Raw genomic sequence first — 14,903 nt, 5'->3', positions numbered from 1 at the left:
TATTTTACCCAAAGGTACACAACTAATTAGTGTTGAACTTGATTTTAGATCCACGTCTGCCTGTTTTCAAATCCAATGTTCTTTCAACAAGACTATTCTGCTTCTAGAAGAGTCATATGGTCAGATCTCCATTTCAGAAACTCCTGTGACAGTAGAGTGGAGGTTGATATTGTAGCATGAAAGAGTTCTAGACAACAGGCAAGTGAATGGATGTGTATGTGTTCCAATAAAATTTTATTCAGCAAAGCAGGTGGTAGGTCTGTATAGTATACAGGTGGGTTGGAAGGAAGCATGTCAGAGGTAGGAGGTCACATAGAAGGTTCCTGAAGAGGCTGGGTGAGAAGTGATGAGGCTGAGCCAAGGCATGGCAGGATGCTAGGAAGTATGGACACACTGGACGGAACTGCTGGCCCTCCATCTCATCAGATGGGGATGGGTGGGGTGAAGGGGCAGAGTTATATAAACGAGAAGTCAAGCATAATTTCCAGGTTTCTGGTTTGTAACTGTGAACACGATGTGCCATCGGCCAGGACAGAATCACGAGGAGCAGATTTCTTTAGAGAAAGCTTATGTCTTTAGTCTGGGCATGTCGAGTTCAAAGGGCCTACGGAAGGTCCAAGTGGGGAGGTCCAGGAGGAAAGTGGACATGCACCCACTCAGGAGACAGATCTGAGCTGGAGGTTGTGAGCAAGTCAGTCTAGAGATGGCAGCTGAGACCTTGGCTGTGGATGAACTTGTAAGAGAGACTGTGGGGAGGTCTGAGAATAAGCCAATAAAGGAGCTTAGGAAACACAGGGATGGTCTCAAGGCCAACCAACTCAGAACCATGTTTCTACACACAAGGTAAGAGTGTTTCCAGCAGGAGAGAGGGGTCAACACAGTATTGGGTGCTGTCGTGGATGCTGTGATGCGCAGCCTGGAATGAAGACTTCCAGAATGAAGGAGCATTTTCCCAGCTGCTGTGCCTACCTCCCCAAGATGGCCCCCAGCTGTCGGCCCCCTTTAGGAACTGCCTCTCCAGAAGAACATTGCCTGCATCTCACCTCTTTCTAGGGGTAGCCCACACCCACTGACCAACACAGCAGCAAAAGCCCAGCTTCCTTGTCCCCACTGGGGACCATTCTGAAGGGCCACCATAGCTCCAGATTTCCTTGTGGAGTTGGCTGAGACCTAAGTTGGGAGCACATGGCAGCTCAGCTCCTCCCTCTGCCCGATCCGCTTCCTTCCCTGCCGTCTGCAGGTACTGGACCCGAGCGCACTTCCAAAGTGACCTCCTGCTTGCTCACCTCTGTCTCTGCATCTACTTCTTGGGGACCCCAGGGTGTGACAGGTGCTCTCTCCTCGTGTCCTCTGCCCCTGACGTTGCTGTTGAAGGGTGAGCAGGACCAGACCAGCCTATTCATTCATCCAATCCTAAAACAAGCCAGTGGTGGGTGAAAACCAAGACTCTGACATCTGACTGACTGAATAAAGCTTTATTTTAATGCAAAATAGAACAAGAAAAATTTATATATTCATATATAACAACATCCAAAGTGTTTTCTGTGGTACAAATGGGATCATCTAAAAAGTCTGTAAAGAATCCATTCTCCACCCCCATATGCCAAAATAGGATTTCACATAATTTATCTCCAGCACTTATAAACAGACTTGGTATCATAAAAGCATAGGAAAACACTAGAAAAAGTGACTACATAAACAGCAGGTTTTGTTTTCATGTTCCAGTAGTAAACACACTGCAGTCGGCATAGAGGGAACAGAACACTCGGGAAGGGCTGAGCCAGGAGACAGTCTGTGGGGTTGCTTCACACCACACTTCGTGCTCCCTAGGTAAGCCCATCTTTAGAAGTCAGGCTGTGTGTGATTCTATGACTATTTAAGGACCTGAGGGAGAGAGAGTTGCACTTAGAAGTCACAGCTGCATATGAGATTCTAGGCTTATTTTAGACATCTTTTATTCTCCTTTTTATCAGAAAGGTGACTTTGTAGGGATATCTTATGGAGGCTCCTCTTTCTGGTCTCATCGTGGCATCGTTTCCACCCAAGTCAGCGCAAACTGGGAGTGCAGAGAAATAATACTGTGGGCTGCTTCTGAATCCAACTCCCTCCTGGCTAATCGCACTAACTCTGGACTTTCTGTTGCTCATGGACTCAGAAAGCAGTAGGGCGTCTACCCAATTTAGCACCAATTTGAAGGCTGTTCATTGTGGATTTCAGAGTTTAATGCCAATGGGAATTTTACAGACACACACTCCTATCCATACCAGACTCTCCAGATCTCTCTATCCCCCTGAAATGTGAAGATGTTCCTCCACAGAAAACGAATGCTGTGGTTACAGGTTAGGGGAATCAATTTAAAGGTTTGATCTCCATGCATGACAACTCCAACAGTTGTCAGGTAGATTTCCTTCAGAAGATACGTTTAGTTCAAGAAGTTCACGAATCTTTGGAAGGAATAATGCATCATGTTTTAATTTTATTTAATTGGTGGCAAAAATAAAGCTACAATGAAGTCTCAAATCTCCTCTATCAGGCAGCGGGCACAGTTTCTCGTGGGTGACAGTGGGTCTGTGAGTCTCACCATGCTCTCAATTATACGATCTTTGCTGCGTGCTGTCCTGTGGGGGTCAATGCATACAGACCTAAAGACCTAAGAAAAATGACCTTCACAGTAATGTTTTTTCCAATTTTTGTTTGTTAATCATGATTTAAGAAAACGCTGTCTTTGAGCTTGCCTTTCATCCACGGATTGGATACTGTGGGGAGGCAATGTCAAATCCAGAGTGACAGTGCCACAGCTTGATGGACCACGGGGGAGTGAGACGAGCTTCTCTCCCTGCGGAAGGCTAGACTCCTGCATCTAAAGTTTTCAACGATCTGCGCCCCTTCGTTTCTCTACTCTTGCAAAAAGGGACGAAATCAGAGCTCTTTAAAGTACGCAGTGACTTGAGGCCATCATTTCGGGCCTACACGACGCAGGGGTGAGATCAGGAGCAGGTGGGTGTGCGTGGGCGGGTCTGCAGCTTGCTGTGCCGCGCTCTTCCTGGGGGCCATCAGCATTCTGAGCCACGCGGAGACGCCTGATTGACTTTGTCCAAGGCTGTAAATAAAGCGGGACGGTTTCCTGCTACTGGGCACATACTGGTGACAGCTTGGTCTTCCAAACACTGGGGGAGAGCCTGTAACCTCTGGCTGGGGACCAGTGGAGGGCTGGGACACAGATGTTTATAAAGCTAGGTTTGAGCTGTTCCCAACTGTTGCTTGGCTTGACGGAGCCTCTGTCGCACACCTGACGTTAGCCTCTTTCGGGCACGGTCAAGTGGGGCCTGTGTTACACTTCTAGCAAGAAAAGAAAACTGCTGTAACCTATTTCTGTCCAGACTGATAGCACCTTCCCAGCCCGGGCGCCCCTCAGGACTGGTGGCTCTTTTACCAACTGTGTGTACAACACAGAACCCCGCTTGCAGCGCCCGCCCTGGGCCTGCGGCTGGGGGCACGTGCCCCCAGGGTGGCCGAGGGGTAGACACAGGCCTTCTTCATACAGGGGCTGCTCCTCCAACACAGCAGGACACCTCCCCGTACGCCTCTGCCCCGCTGCCCCTCAGAGGCCCGGGCCTTCATCCAGAAGGCCCCTCTGGCTTGGTTAAGTCCACTAGTCTGGAGAAATCTGGGTAAACTACGGAACATACTGAAGAGCTGCTTTTTAATGCTTCAAACAAGTACATTTCCCTCAGCGCGTCATTTTCTCCCAGAAGGTTTATTCTGTGTGAGGGGAGGCGGCACCGAGCACGCTGGCAGGGAGACCCTGCGCCCCCCTCACGCCCCCTCCAGGTGAGCAGGCCGAGACCCTCAACCTCTTTGCACAAACTGCAAACAATCGAAAGGTCCTGGCTTAAGAGAGATGACAGAGGGCAGACAACAACCTGAGGGTCTGTTCTCAAAGGGGCCAGAAGTAACTGTAGCTCAGAAAGCTGTACCTCTCCAAGTGCCATAAGCAACACCATTGACGACTAAAACCAGCAGGTGCATCATTCCTGGGAACAGAACTCAATTTCAAGCTAAAAAAATAAGACTAGGCTGGGCTAGATGGATACTCTACATATTCAATAATACTATAATTTATTAAACCCTATCAGTCAGAGGTATTCTAATCTTGGCCAAAATATGTCTAAATTGAACTTGACTTTTTTTTTTTTTTTTTTTTTGGAGGGAATGAAGAAGGAATGTGAAAAGGCTTAAAGTATTTCAAGAACCACTCAGCAGTTCAAACCACTGCTCCCAGGTTCTGCTCTTTCTCAGTCTTCTGTCTGCATTCTCATTTGGGTCAGGTTATAAGTTTTAGACACACTGTTGAAATAAGTAGAAAGTAGCTGCAAAGCTCAAAAGAAATTGTGACGGGTTTTGGAGGGTGGGGTTTCAGCTTTTCAAAGCCCTAAGACCTTGTTTCCCCAGTTGGAGACCTGGGCCTCTGTCCTGCCTTGACTTTAGTTAATGAAATAGAGCAGACAGAGAATGATTTAGTTCTATGCCTCTCCTCCCTTCCCTTATTTCTGTTTTTTTTTTTTTTCCTTTTTATTCCTTTCCTCATCAAACTTTCCAGCAAGCATTTTTATCTTCCACTCCCCACACTGGTAATCACATGCCTTCACACACACATACACGCACACATGCACACACGCAGTCCCTGCCATCTACTACCTGCTGGCTGTCAATCTCCAAAGCTGCACCCAGCCCCACCCCCCGTCCTCGGTGCAGATGGCACTGTTTGGCACTGATCTGGAACGGGTACCTCCAGGACACTGCTTCCTGTGTGCCCTAACCACTGGCCTCTTTTTCTCAAGCACATTTTCACTCTCAAGTGGGAGCCTTAATGTAGAGGCTCCAGTCACAACAACCACAGGCAGGAGATTCGGGCACGACTCTGAAAGCAGGTATCTCCCTGCCCTCCAGCCTGGGACGTGGGAGGAAGGAAGGCGAGGCCACGGAGTTTCAGCCTCTTCCCCCTTGGCCCTCGGAATATACTCCTTCTGGAAGCTCCAACTTGCTTTGCACATTCTCCCAGGGCACTAATACTGCATTTGCATCTTACTTTTATATAAAAGTCAGGAAATGTGAGATGCTTATACCAAGTGAGTGGTACCGGGAACCTGAGAAATTCTTCAGATAAAGAGACGCCGTCTTCCTCCGGGTATAAAGCATTTCAAGATCACTAGTCACGTTTGTTGTGTTTGTTTGTTTGTTTGTTTTTTCAAAGAAAAACCTGCTCACTTAAGATGCCCATCGACTCAATAACTCTAATGTGGTGGCTGAAGCTCAGCCTCTGAATGGATGATGATCTGGGCAGAGACGGCCTCCGTGCTGCCAATTCTACAGGGCGCGTGTGCGCACGCAGGTTACCCAGCCAGGGAGGCACCACGTGGAATATCTCCACTGTTATTTGCCTGTGCAATGACCACTCTCACTGAACGGAAAAATGCTAAAAGTATTTCAAATATCAGGCAGTATTGTTTTTATGGCTCCATCCTTCCCCTTCCTCCTGATATTCGCCCCCCAAACTCCTGTCCCTTCCTTTTCCCTCCAATTAGCAGTCAAGTGTTGAAACCTCAGTGAGAAAAACCTCATCTGTACCATGGACAATTCTTAACAGGAAGAAGGCCTTGAGGTCTAGGAAGGGTAACGGTGATGGGAGCCGTCTTCCTTTCTGGGCTGCGCCGAGCTCGAGGTGTTCAGCTACACGGCTGCAGTCATCGGGTCCTTCTGCCGGGGATCCTGGGTGCGGTAGGGGTACTGGTCGGGGCTGCCCCCTCGGGGCCCGGGTCTGCCCACTTCCTGGTAGGTTGGCACTCTGTGGTGCTGAGGAGGGGAAGGTGGCACATCCTGTCGGAAGGGTCCTTTGTGCTGGGGGGCTGGTGGGGGCGGGTAGTACTGAGGATACCGGAGATCTGCGACCCTCACATCCGGGGGGCGGGGATAGCTCCCTTTGGGAGGATGCACAGGGTGAGCCCCTGGGTAATACGGAAGCTCCCTTTCCTTGTAGAGCCCAAGAGGTGCTGCTGTCAGATAGTCAACAGGATCGGCTGGTCCTCCCCTGGAAAGAGAAGAGCAGACACAGATCAACAGCTACTAAGCTGGCTGTCCAGCTGGAGAACACATTCTTCAGCCTCCCGTCTAGTTTGGTGTGGCCAATGGGATGTGAGCAGAAGTGATGTGTGCCCTTAAGAAGAAGAGAGGGAACCTTCTTCTTTCCTTCTCTCCTTCCTGTTGGGCAATAGAGTGGCTATTTTAGACCACAAGGTGAAAGCCACATTCTGAGGAGGGCAGAGCAACAAGAGGGTAAGAGCCTGGGTCCTGGACACCAGTGAGCCACTGTGTCCGCCAGGGCTGCTTACACTCAGATTGTGCATGAGAGAGAAACAGACCTCTGTCTTGTTTGTATCCTCTTATGTTGGCCTTTAGTATAGTAACCCAAGTAGCTTCCTAAACAAGGCAGAGTTTGGCATTCTTAAGGCTGAGCTCATGAACCCCTCCCCTCCTCTGCCTACCTAACGCCTGTCTCACATATGATGGTGGAAATGCACAGGTCATTCAGAGCCATGAAGTCCCACTGAGGCCCTCCCTTCTCTCCCAGGTCTGTGGGTGCTCTTTACATGGGCCATGGTCTTGGTGTAACCCTGGTTGGCTTCTGTCACATCCCTGTGTGGATTAGTATGCCCTCCCCTCTTGGCAGTTCCTAGAAAAAGTCCCAACCCAGAGCTGGGAATACTCACCTAGAACTTTGATATAGAGCAATTCTACAGCAAAGTCTAGAAGCACCACTGTGCCGGTAGCAGAGTGGGGAAAGCCAAACCAGCTGGAGGTTGCACTGTGTAAGGAGCAGGCACACGGAAAGGTCCGGGGCGAGGATAAACACTAACAGAAGGCCACCCTGCCAGGATCTCTCCACTAAGACAAGCATCTCCTGATGCCTTTGCCATAACAGGAGCACCACGTCTCTGAACAACGTGCAGATGACTGCCTCTTATCTAGCCTGGGGTTAGACACGTGGTTCTATTTGTGGCTCTTAAAATCCCGTAAACCTTCTGTGCACAGATTCACCACCGCCATCCCCAGCTCCTTCCCACTCTTTACTGTCCCCGTGGACACGCACCCTGCACTGTTGCGGCGTCTCTCAGGGAGGATCCTTCCTCCTTTTATTATTTTTTTAAAGGGAAACAGCAAAAATAACAATTAATGAGAAGCTCTCCAATGTCCGAGTACAAACTGGTAGAACACGTGAAAGAAACGGCAAGGCTGTGAGAGCACGGAGTCTGTAGTCAATCAAGCCCTGTCAATGTGAGTCCAAATCACCCGGCATCTGCAGCCTGATGTGAAAACGACTTGGAAAGTCCCCCATCAGTGAAGGCTTGACGAGCTCCAAGCTCGGGTGCATTTGAAAGCAGCACGGGAACCACTCATGAGGATGAACAGGAGTCTCTCTCTACTTTTTTATGTCTTAATTTGGCTATGGATAATAATGAAAGATAGATCCTTGAGCCTGGGGTAATTGAGTTAGTGAGGGTTTTCAGACAAAAAAATTAAATTGTTTGTGTACAAGTTATTACAGCATCAACTGCTATTATTCAGAGCAGTTAGCTTTGCTCTGTTTTAAATTGTCCATGACAAATAGCACACAAATGCGTCATCCGTCACTCGAGCCCGGGAAGTAAAGGATCACGATTCCATCTTCCCTTTCCCACAGAATTTTATTTTTCATTTAGAAAACTTCCAGCATTCATTATATCTTTTATTGTAAAATATCTTAAGCCTCCTCCCCCCGTGCTCATTTCTGTTTCCTTTTGGTTCATGTTAGAGATTTCCGAAACACTTAAAAAAAATCCTTAACCTGTGCTTTCTCTCAAAATCGACTGAAGATATTTCTCTGCATGAAGTGAAACATGTGGTTTCTCTGCACTCATTTTAAGCCCTTGGGATAAATCACTGACATTTGCAACACACAAACATTATCTGCCTTAAAATGAACACAGAACCAACGCTCCCTCCGGACCCTCTTAGCGTGAATGTTTCCTGTTTAAAATGGAAAGAGAGAAAGGAGGAATTCCAGGCTTTGGACTTTTAGGGTCCTGTTCCCTCCCCTGAGATTTCTCCCTTTTAAAACAGAACATTATAAAAGACAGGCATGCCTTGGTTTTTTCATTTTTGGAGAGACAACCGGGATCAAGTGGTGATGGGTCAGAAGCCACTCTGAGCGACGCCATGACAGTGAAGGGTGCATGCACAGGGGGACAGTCGCTCTCTCTCCTCCCACACCTCACCCCGTGACTCGTCCACCTACCCCAGCCACGAGGGGCAGGGAGGATTGCCCTGGGCAGAGGGGCAGAGCTCAAGATAGCTTTGTGGTCCCACATTGTTTCCTCTACGAGACTCGACGTCCGAGAGTTTGCTTACATGCGGCAGGAACCAAGCGAGGTAGCTGTTCTTTGTCAAGAAATGAAATCATGGAAATTGTCTTCTTCTGTAGAACCCAGCAAAACGGTTACCGTTTTTAATTTTTCAGAGAGAAGAAAAACAATGAGCTGGCCTATAAAAACACTGTTTAAGGTTCAAAGAGCGCTAGAAGAATTTTTCTTTCTTTGATGGGGAGCGTTGCTGTTGTTTATAATAACTTTTCACTCAAAATTGAGCATTTTCTGCAGACTTTTGCCAGAACAATGTCTAAGTGCTTGTGAATATTATGAACGTGTGTGTGCTTAAAGGAACGATTTTACACAGAAAGGAAAAGCCCTCCTCATTTACTACAGAACTTGATAGGAAAAATGAAGAAGAGGGGCTGAGTTTTTAGCTTTGTTAATCTTAAGTTTCCCTTCTCACAGTTTCCTGATTTGGGTGAAATTTAGTATTTGTAGGAAAGCACAAAAACCAACGCATTCTGGGACCTAAGAAACGCTGATGACAGTGACCAGGGCTGCGTGTCTTGAGCCAACCCTGAGCCACCCAGGGGCAGCTTCCTCTGGAGATTCTGACGAAAACAAGGGTCCAAATAGTAAACGCACCAGTACTTCAAGACCCCTTATTTTTCTTGTGAACTCATGAGTTTTATTTGTGTTATTACTTTTCTTAAAACAAACAACTTTTCAATTGAAAATCTAACTCGGAAGCCATGTTTACCTAAGAAAAGAGAAACAAGCCTGTATTTGCTTTCTTCATAACTCTTTGAGGAAGCTGTCACGAAAATATCTAGATTTTAAAAATTTTTCTTTCTTTATTTTTGATTAGGCTCATTTCTGGAGGCCAAAAGGATTCAGATTTTGCTTGGAAAACTCACAGGAACTACCTCAGGCACACAGTTTCTAAAAACACAAATGCGTGCAATAGTGAATGTTAACCTTCACGCCCAAACACGACAGAGCTATATGGTATTGACAAGAGAAGAAACAATAAGAATAATTTTCTCTACATGAGATTTTCCTCCTTTGCCATCTCAGTATGTCACTATTTTTCATTAAACAAAAAAGGGAGTGAAAATCAGCAGGTGATTAGGTCAGATAGCCAGCCCCTGGGTACCACCTGCCTCCATCTGTGGAAGGATGGAAGGCATGCTCCTACATGTGCAAAGACAATCCTGTATGGGGAAAGGGCTCAATATTGGAAGGACTTTTAGCTAGGAAGGAGGTGGCTATACTTACAGGAATAGATGAAGAGGCATGAGCCCCTGGAATAGACCAAGAGGCATGAGTAATTTTGAATCCTACCATGTATTTATTCAAGTATCAGTTAAGGACTGGTTTTATTATGGTCCAGCAAAGAAATTTTCTTTGTTTCTGTCATAAACACAATAATCTAGGAACATCTTAATGTATGCATTTAAAAATACAGGACACAGGGTTCCAAACAAAGGGCCTTCAGAGACAACGTCAAAGAAAACCAGGTGTGATGGCCACGGGTTGAAGTACCTGGGTTTAAGGATTGATGAGCAGGAACCAGAGGTCCAGGTGATGTCTAGTCTCCTCTGTCACAGCACTGCCCACCTTTCCCACCAGAATGCACATGATGGATGACTCTCATACAAGCCACACGTGCCCAAGGGGGCACAAGCTAGATTATGCAAACTTCTCTACCACCTGCTGTAACTCAACACCCTTCCCTCCCACTCAAAGGACAACAAGGGGATTCAAGTGAGTGGGGGTGACATTTTTAAGGGAGGAAATTTGAATCTGCTCTAATTTATTAAAAGACATCATATGCAACCTTCAGTTCTTCAAGTATCAGTGACAAATCCTTGTGATACAGAGCTGATGGTGATTCACCTATGGTCTCAAAACTGAGTAAGAGTCACCACTGTCTCTCACTCAATGAGCTCCTTTCAGGAGGACGAAGGACAAGTGAAGTTGAAGAATAGCAGGGGAAAACGACTAAGATTACCACACATCGTCGACTAGGAGAGGGCTCGTGTTAGAGGGGTAAGGTTAGCAGGCATAAAAATAAGGTTTGCAGTAAAAAAGCTTGAAAGCCGTAAAGAATTTATGAGCAAAGGTGAGTATGACCAGCTTAGGCATAAGCATTGAATTTCTTATTTATGGAAAAGCTTCCAAAAGGCAGAATCTTTTTCCTCTTAATTTCTGTAAAGTACTCTGTGTGCTATTAGCAGCCCAAATAAAGACAATTTCTTAACTTCCAAGGTAGCCTGTATGGGTTTCCTTTTTTGGTAATAATTGTGACCAAATTTGGGGTTCAGATGGGGGGAAGCAACATGATGTGAAGCTGCTGGTGCATCTCAGAGGAGAGCCTGCACCCCCTGGCAGAAAGCCAGCAGCAGGCGCAGCCCCCCCACTCTCGAGCACGCTGCACAGATCATCTAGTGGCTGTGCTGGTGCTGGGACTTTCTTCTCTGCTTCTTCTACAAATACGGTGAAGCTAAAAAAAGATCAGCACATACTGATCTCCTCGAACGCTCGAGTCGCCGTGCGATGTGGACAGAGATGCTTTCAGGCTGTGTTTGGAATTCCTCTAGGGTCAGGTTTCCACTTTCCAGGCCTTCATCCTCGTCCAGGCACGAATGTGGTCGGCCAGGATTAGCAGAGCCCTCTGCAACGTATATCACATAGCTTTGATTTCTGCAGATTTTACGGAATCATAAACTATACTGATCATTTGATGGCCTATGTCATAGACACGATTTTGGCAAAAAGTCCTGCTTTCATCACTCATTTCCCACTGCGTTATGAGGAGAAGGCTCTCGCTCTTTGCCAGGACCTAGAGTGGGAAGGGATTTATCAGTAGATGGTAGACCAGTAGATCTTTAGGCTCTTGTTAACACCAAGGAAATGTTTGCAAAGAAAAGGAAAGAGGAATGATAATGACTGGGTGCTCAGAAGACATTTCTAAAACAGTTTGACAGGTGTAATTTTGATCATCCACATTTAATTCCTTCTTTCGTGTTTTTTCACAATGACCACAAATACAAGAATTCACATATTAACTGCTATTATCTGGAAAATGGCCTTTAAGAATTTTCATCGTATCAGGTGGTGGGAGGTATTCCCTAAAAACCGTCCTGCTGAAATTACTCCCTTTACGAGGGGGCGTGAGGTTCTAAAGCTGGTGCTGAGGACAATCAGGAAGGGCAACGTGAAAGCATGGTAGAGAAGGAACCTTGTGGACGTCCCAAACTGTGGCCATGAAAAAAGTCATGCTTGCATATAATTACCCCATGGCCTTTTCAGTCACAGAAGAGGTTTTATTTAAAGAGATTGGCAACCAAAGGCACAAATCATCATAACTTAGTAGGCCACTAAAATCCTCTCTCTCTCTATTGTAACAGTAGTCCTGGGATTTCAATATCTCAACACCAAGGATTTCATCCAATTGTCATGTAAGAGACAATGGTTCAATTTCAAGGTCAGACTTGGAGGGCCAACAGGTTCCAGAGTGTCAGGTCCTGAATTCTGAAGATGGTTTCGCCTGCCCCTTAGGAGAAGCACTACGGTTTCTTGCCCGAGGTTACTGCCTGAAGACAGGACGTTCTGGTGAAAAATGCAGTTCACGAGGGCTGCTCCTCCGCGATCGGTTTACATTCTATTTATTTTTAGAGTAATACAATTTTTGGATAAGATATTCATATATCCCCTGGCCTCTGCTGTTCATTTCTGAAGCCGGGGTGACAGGAGGATTTAGATGTACACTTCCTACCATCTTAGAGAGTAAGACTCCCTCTTCACCGCGGGCGAGGGCTGCACCAGGAGTCTCAGACATGTCCACCGCGTGTGTGTGTGTGTGTGTGTGTGTGTGTGTGTGTGTGTGTGTGTGTTGAAGGGCTTCCACACCACGGTTGCATTAAGACGCCAGAGAATTCCGCCCCTGTGATTCTCTTCCTCTGAAATTCAGCAGCAGAGATGTAAGCACGGGGCTGTGCTGCTCCTGCGCCTGACGAGCCGGTAACAACCTCGAACGCTGGAGTTAGAACTGCAAACACTCACAGCAGCGCTGTCCCGAGAGCTTACCGCCAGCTGCCATCCTAAGCATTTTCTCCACATTAATATGTTCATTCCTCACAACAACGCCACAAGGTAGGTGCTGTTATTATCCCTGGTTTGCAGATGAGGGAACTGAGGAACAGAGGGCTGAAGTCACTTGACCAAGGGCACACAGGAAGTGGGAGGGCCCAGATTCAAGCCTCAGCAGACTGACCGGAGGCCGCATGCTTGACCTGAGCTAGAGGTGCAGCCTCTGACCTCTCTTGCCTCTCACCTGCTCACAACGTGCCTGTTGGCAGCAAGTGAAAGAAGGTGGTTTATATTTGGAAATACATTTTTTCTCTTTAAAAAAGAATCTAATGGATGAAAGGCAAAAAAGTTTACTTCAATGGGTACTCTGGCTTTTAGACACCCAGGAAGCCACAAATGCTGATGGTGCTGGTAGACGCCAAAGACGCAGACAGAATTCCACATGGGCAGTCTCATTCAGGGACCTTAGGCTGCCTCTCCTTGAGAAAAACAGGCTCCTGGTGCCTTGTATGAAGATCAAAAGAGATATGCGTGTGTTTCTGTTTGTAAGGCCCTGTGTTCAAGGTCCCATACCTTGGACGTTGGTGTCACTAAGATTCAAGGGACTGTTGATAAAAGACACAGACTCTGGGACTTCAATCCCAGAGATGGGCTGGTCTGAAAGGGGCCTGGGAACCTGCCTTTTTCACAAGAGCCCTGATGATTCTGATGCGAGTGGAGCTGGGCTATGTTTTGAGGAATCACTCTGCGGTTATGGAGGTTGGTAAGGCATATAACCTGCTGCTCAGTTAGATCAATCTGGAATCTAACAAAACAAAGAGAGTGTCAGGTAGTTCAGTTGGCATGGGCATCAGAAGATACAAACAACAGGAGAAAAGACATAGAGCTGAAAAACCTTGGAATATTCTGGAATCAGAGACATTCTTCTGCTGCTGGCTCGTGAAGAGTGGGGGAGGGAGAAGCAGTTCAGTCTGGAGAGGTTCTTCAGAGCCTCGTCACGGAAGACCATAGCACCAGGGGCGGTGAGGGGAGGAGTAAGGAGTGTGATTTCTCTTCAGCAAAATTTGGAGCAGGGGGGTGGTGTGGATTACCTGTGGGCCAGCGCCCTTTGGAGGCACCTCAAACCTTGCAGATACAAAACGAAACAATTCCGTCTCCCCAGATCCACCGCTCCTCCAGTGCTCCCTTTGGAGAAGGATGTTATCTACACAGTCGGCCACGCCAAAAATCTAGACTCCTCTGTCGTCCCCACACCAGCCAGACCTTGGGTTCTAGAAAACACTCTTCAATATTCTCAGCTGTCCATCCTCACTGCCACTGCCTTACTGTAGGTTCAAATCCCTTTCCAATAGTATATTAGGGCTCGCACAGGCAGGCAACGTTGCGGGCCAGCTTCACAAAAGAGCAACTCAATCCTGCAGAGCCAGGGTCACGTGAATCTGAAGAACAGTTGAATTTTATAACCATCAAGCCAGTTGCCGACAACTTGGAAGCAATTTTGAGCACATTGCAGTTACTCTCAAATGAAAACACGGCACAACTTGTAAAGACAAGTGAGTGCAGTTTTCTTTTGGGGACTGTGTGAGCACTTACATTTTTTGGATGTGATAGTCTCACATTTAAACCCTCACAACTTAACAGGGAGTTGTGCCTGTATGAGTTGTGCCTCATATTCTGCCTGAATAGGAGATCTGCCGTAAGCCTTTTTCTTTTTTTTTAATCAGGTAATCTTTTCCCCCAAATTTCTAAGACTAAGTGAGGCTTAGACAACATATTTCATAAACCTCTGGGTTCACTTTCTGCCGTAAGAAATGAGCATGTTAGTATCAATATTCAATTTATAAGGTAGTTAAAGACAAATGGACCAGGGACCCACGTGAAAATGAAGAGTGCTGGGTTCACTTGTGGGAAGGAAGGGTTTGACATCAGCTCCTCCAAATACCAAGTTGATTTCATCTCCATGGAGGTTTCCTGGGGGAAGGGCTTTCTCATCCTTCTCTTAATAGAGGCATGAGCTTCTTGGTCCCCTCGTGATTGGAGGGGGTGCATGGAAGGAGGCATAGCCTGGCCCAGAGCTCCACTCAGGGAGTTTGGATTTTGATGACTGACTCAGCCACAGTCAAGCTTGGGTATATTTTGGGGATTTATATTCTCACAATCTCCCTGATCCCAGCACTAAGGCAATGGGCCCGTTCTCCAATTTCCACCAGATAGCACATGGAAGCACTTTTGGCCTCTCTGCATTAATTTTGATGCAGAATTGAAGCACCTCATGATAATTTTCACCAAAGCATGGAGGGCAATTCTGGGCCTTCATCTCCTGTCTGTGCTAAGCAGTTTCCAAAGCCCCAGGCCGGGCCCGGTGGCACACGCAAGGCTCAGCTGTTGGCCCCACGAAGCCCT

At 47.0% G+C, this 14,903-nt stretch overlaps 1 protein-coding gene across 1 annotated transcript in view; it reads right to left on the bottom strand.

The window, feature by feature from the left end:
* Positions 1–3,016: 3,016 nt before the first annotated feature.
* The window catches only part of PARD3B (par-3 family cell polarity regulator beta), a 931,426-nt gene continuing 919,539 nt past the window's right edge, over positions 3,017–14,903 (bottom strand). Inside the window, exon 23 of the mRNA XM_058549666.1 lies at positions 3,017–6,088. Within this exon, the coding sequence (XP_058405649.1) occupies positions 5,731–6,088 (358 nt within the window). The 3' untranslated portion in view covers positions 3,017–5,730. The remainder of the gene's footprint in view (positions 6,089–14,903) is intronic.

Source organism: Diceros bicornis, chromosome 10 (assembly GCF_020826845.1).
Source record: "Diceros bicornis minor isolate mBicDic1 chromosome 10, mDicBic1.mat.cur, whole genome shotgun sequence".
NCBI classification, from domain to species: Eukaryota; Metazoa; Chordata; class Mammalia; order Perissodactyla; family Rhinocerotidae; genus Diceros; species Diceros bicornis.
The sequence above is the reverse complement of the archived record's forward strand: the minus strand, read 5'-3'. Positions and strand labels throughout refer to the sequence as shown.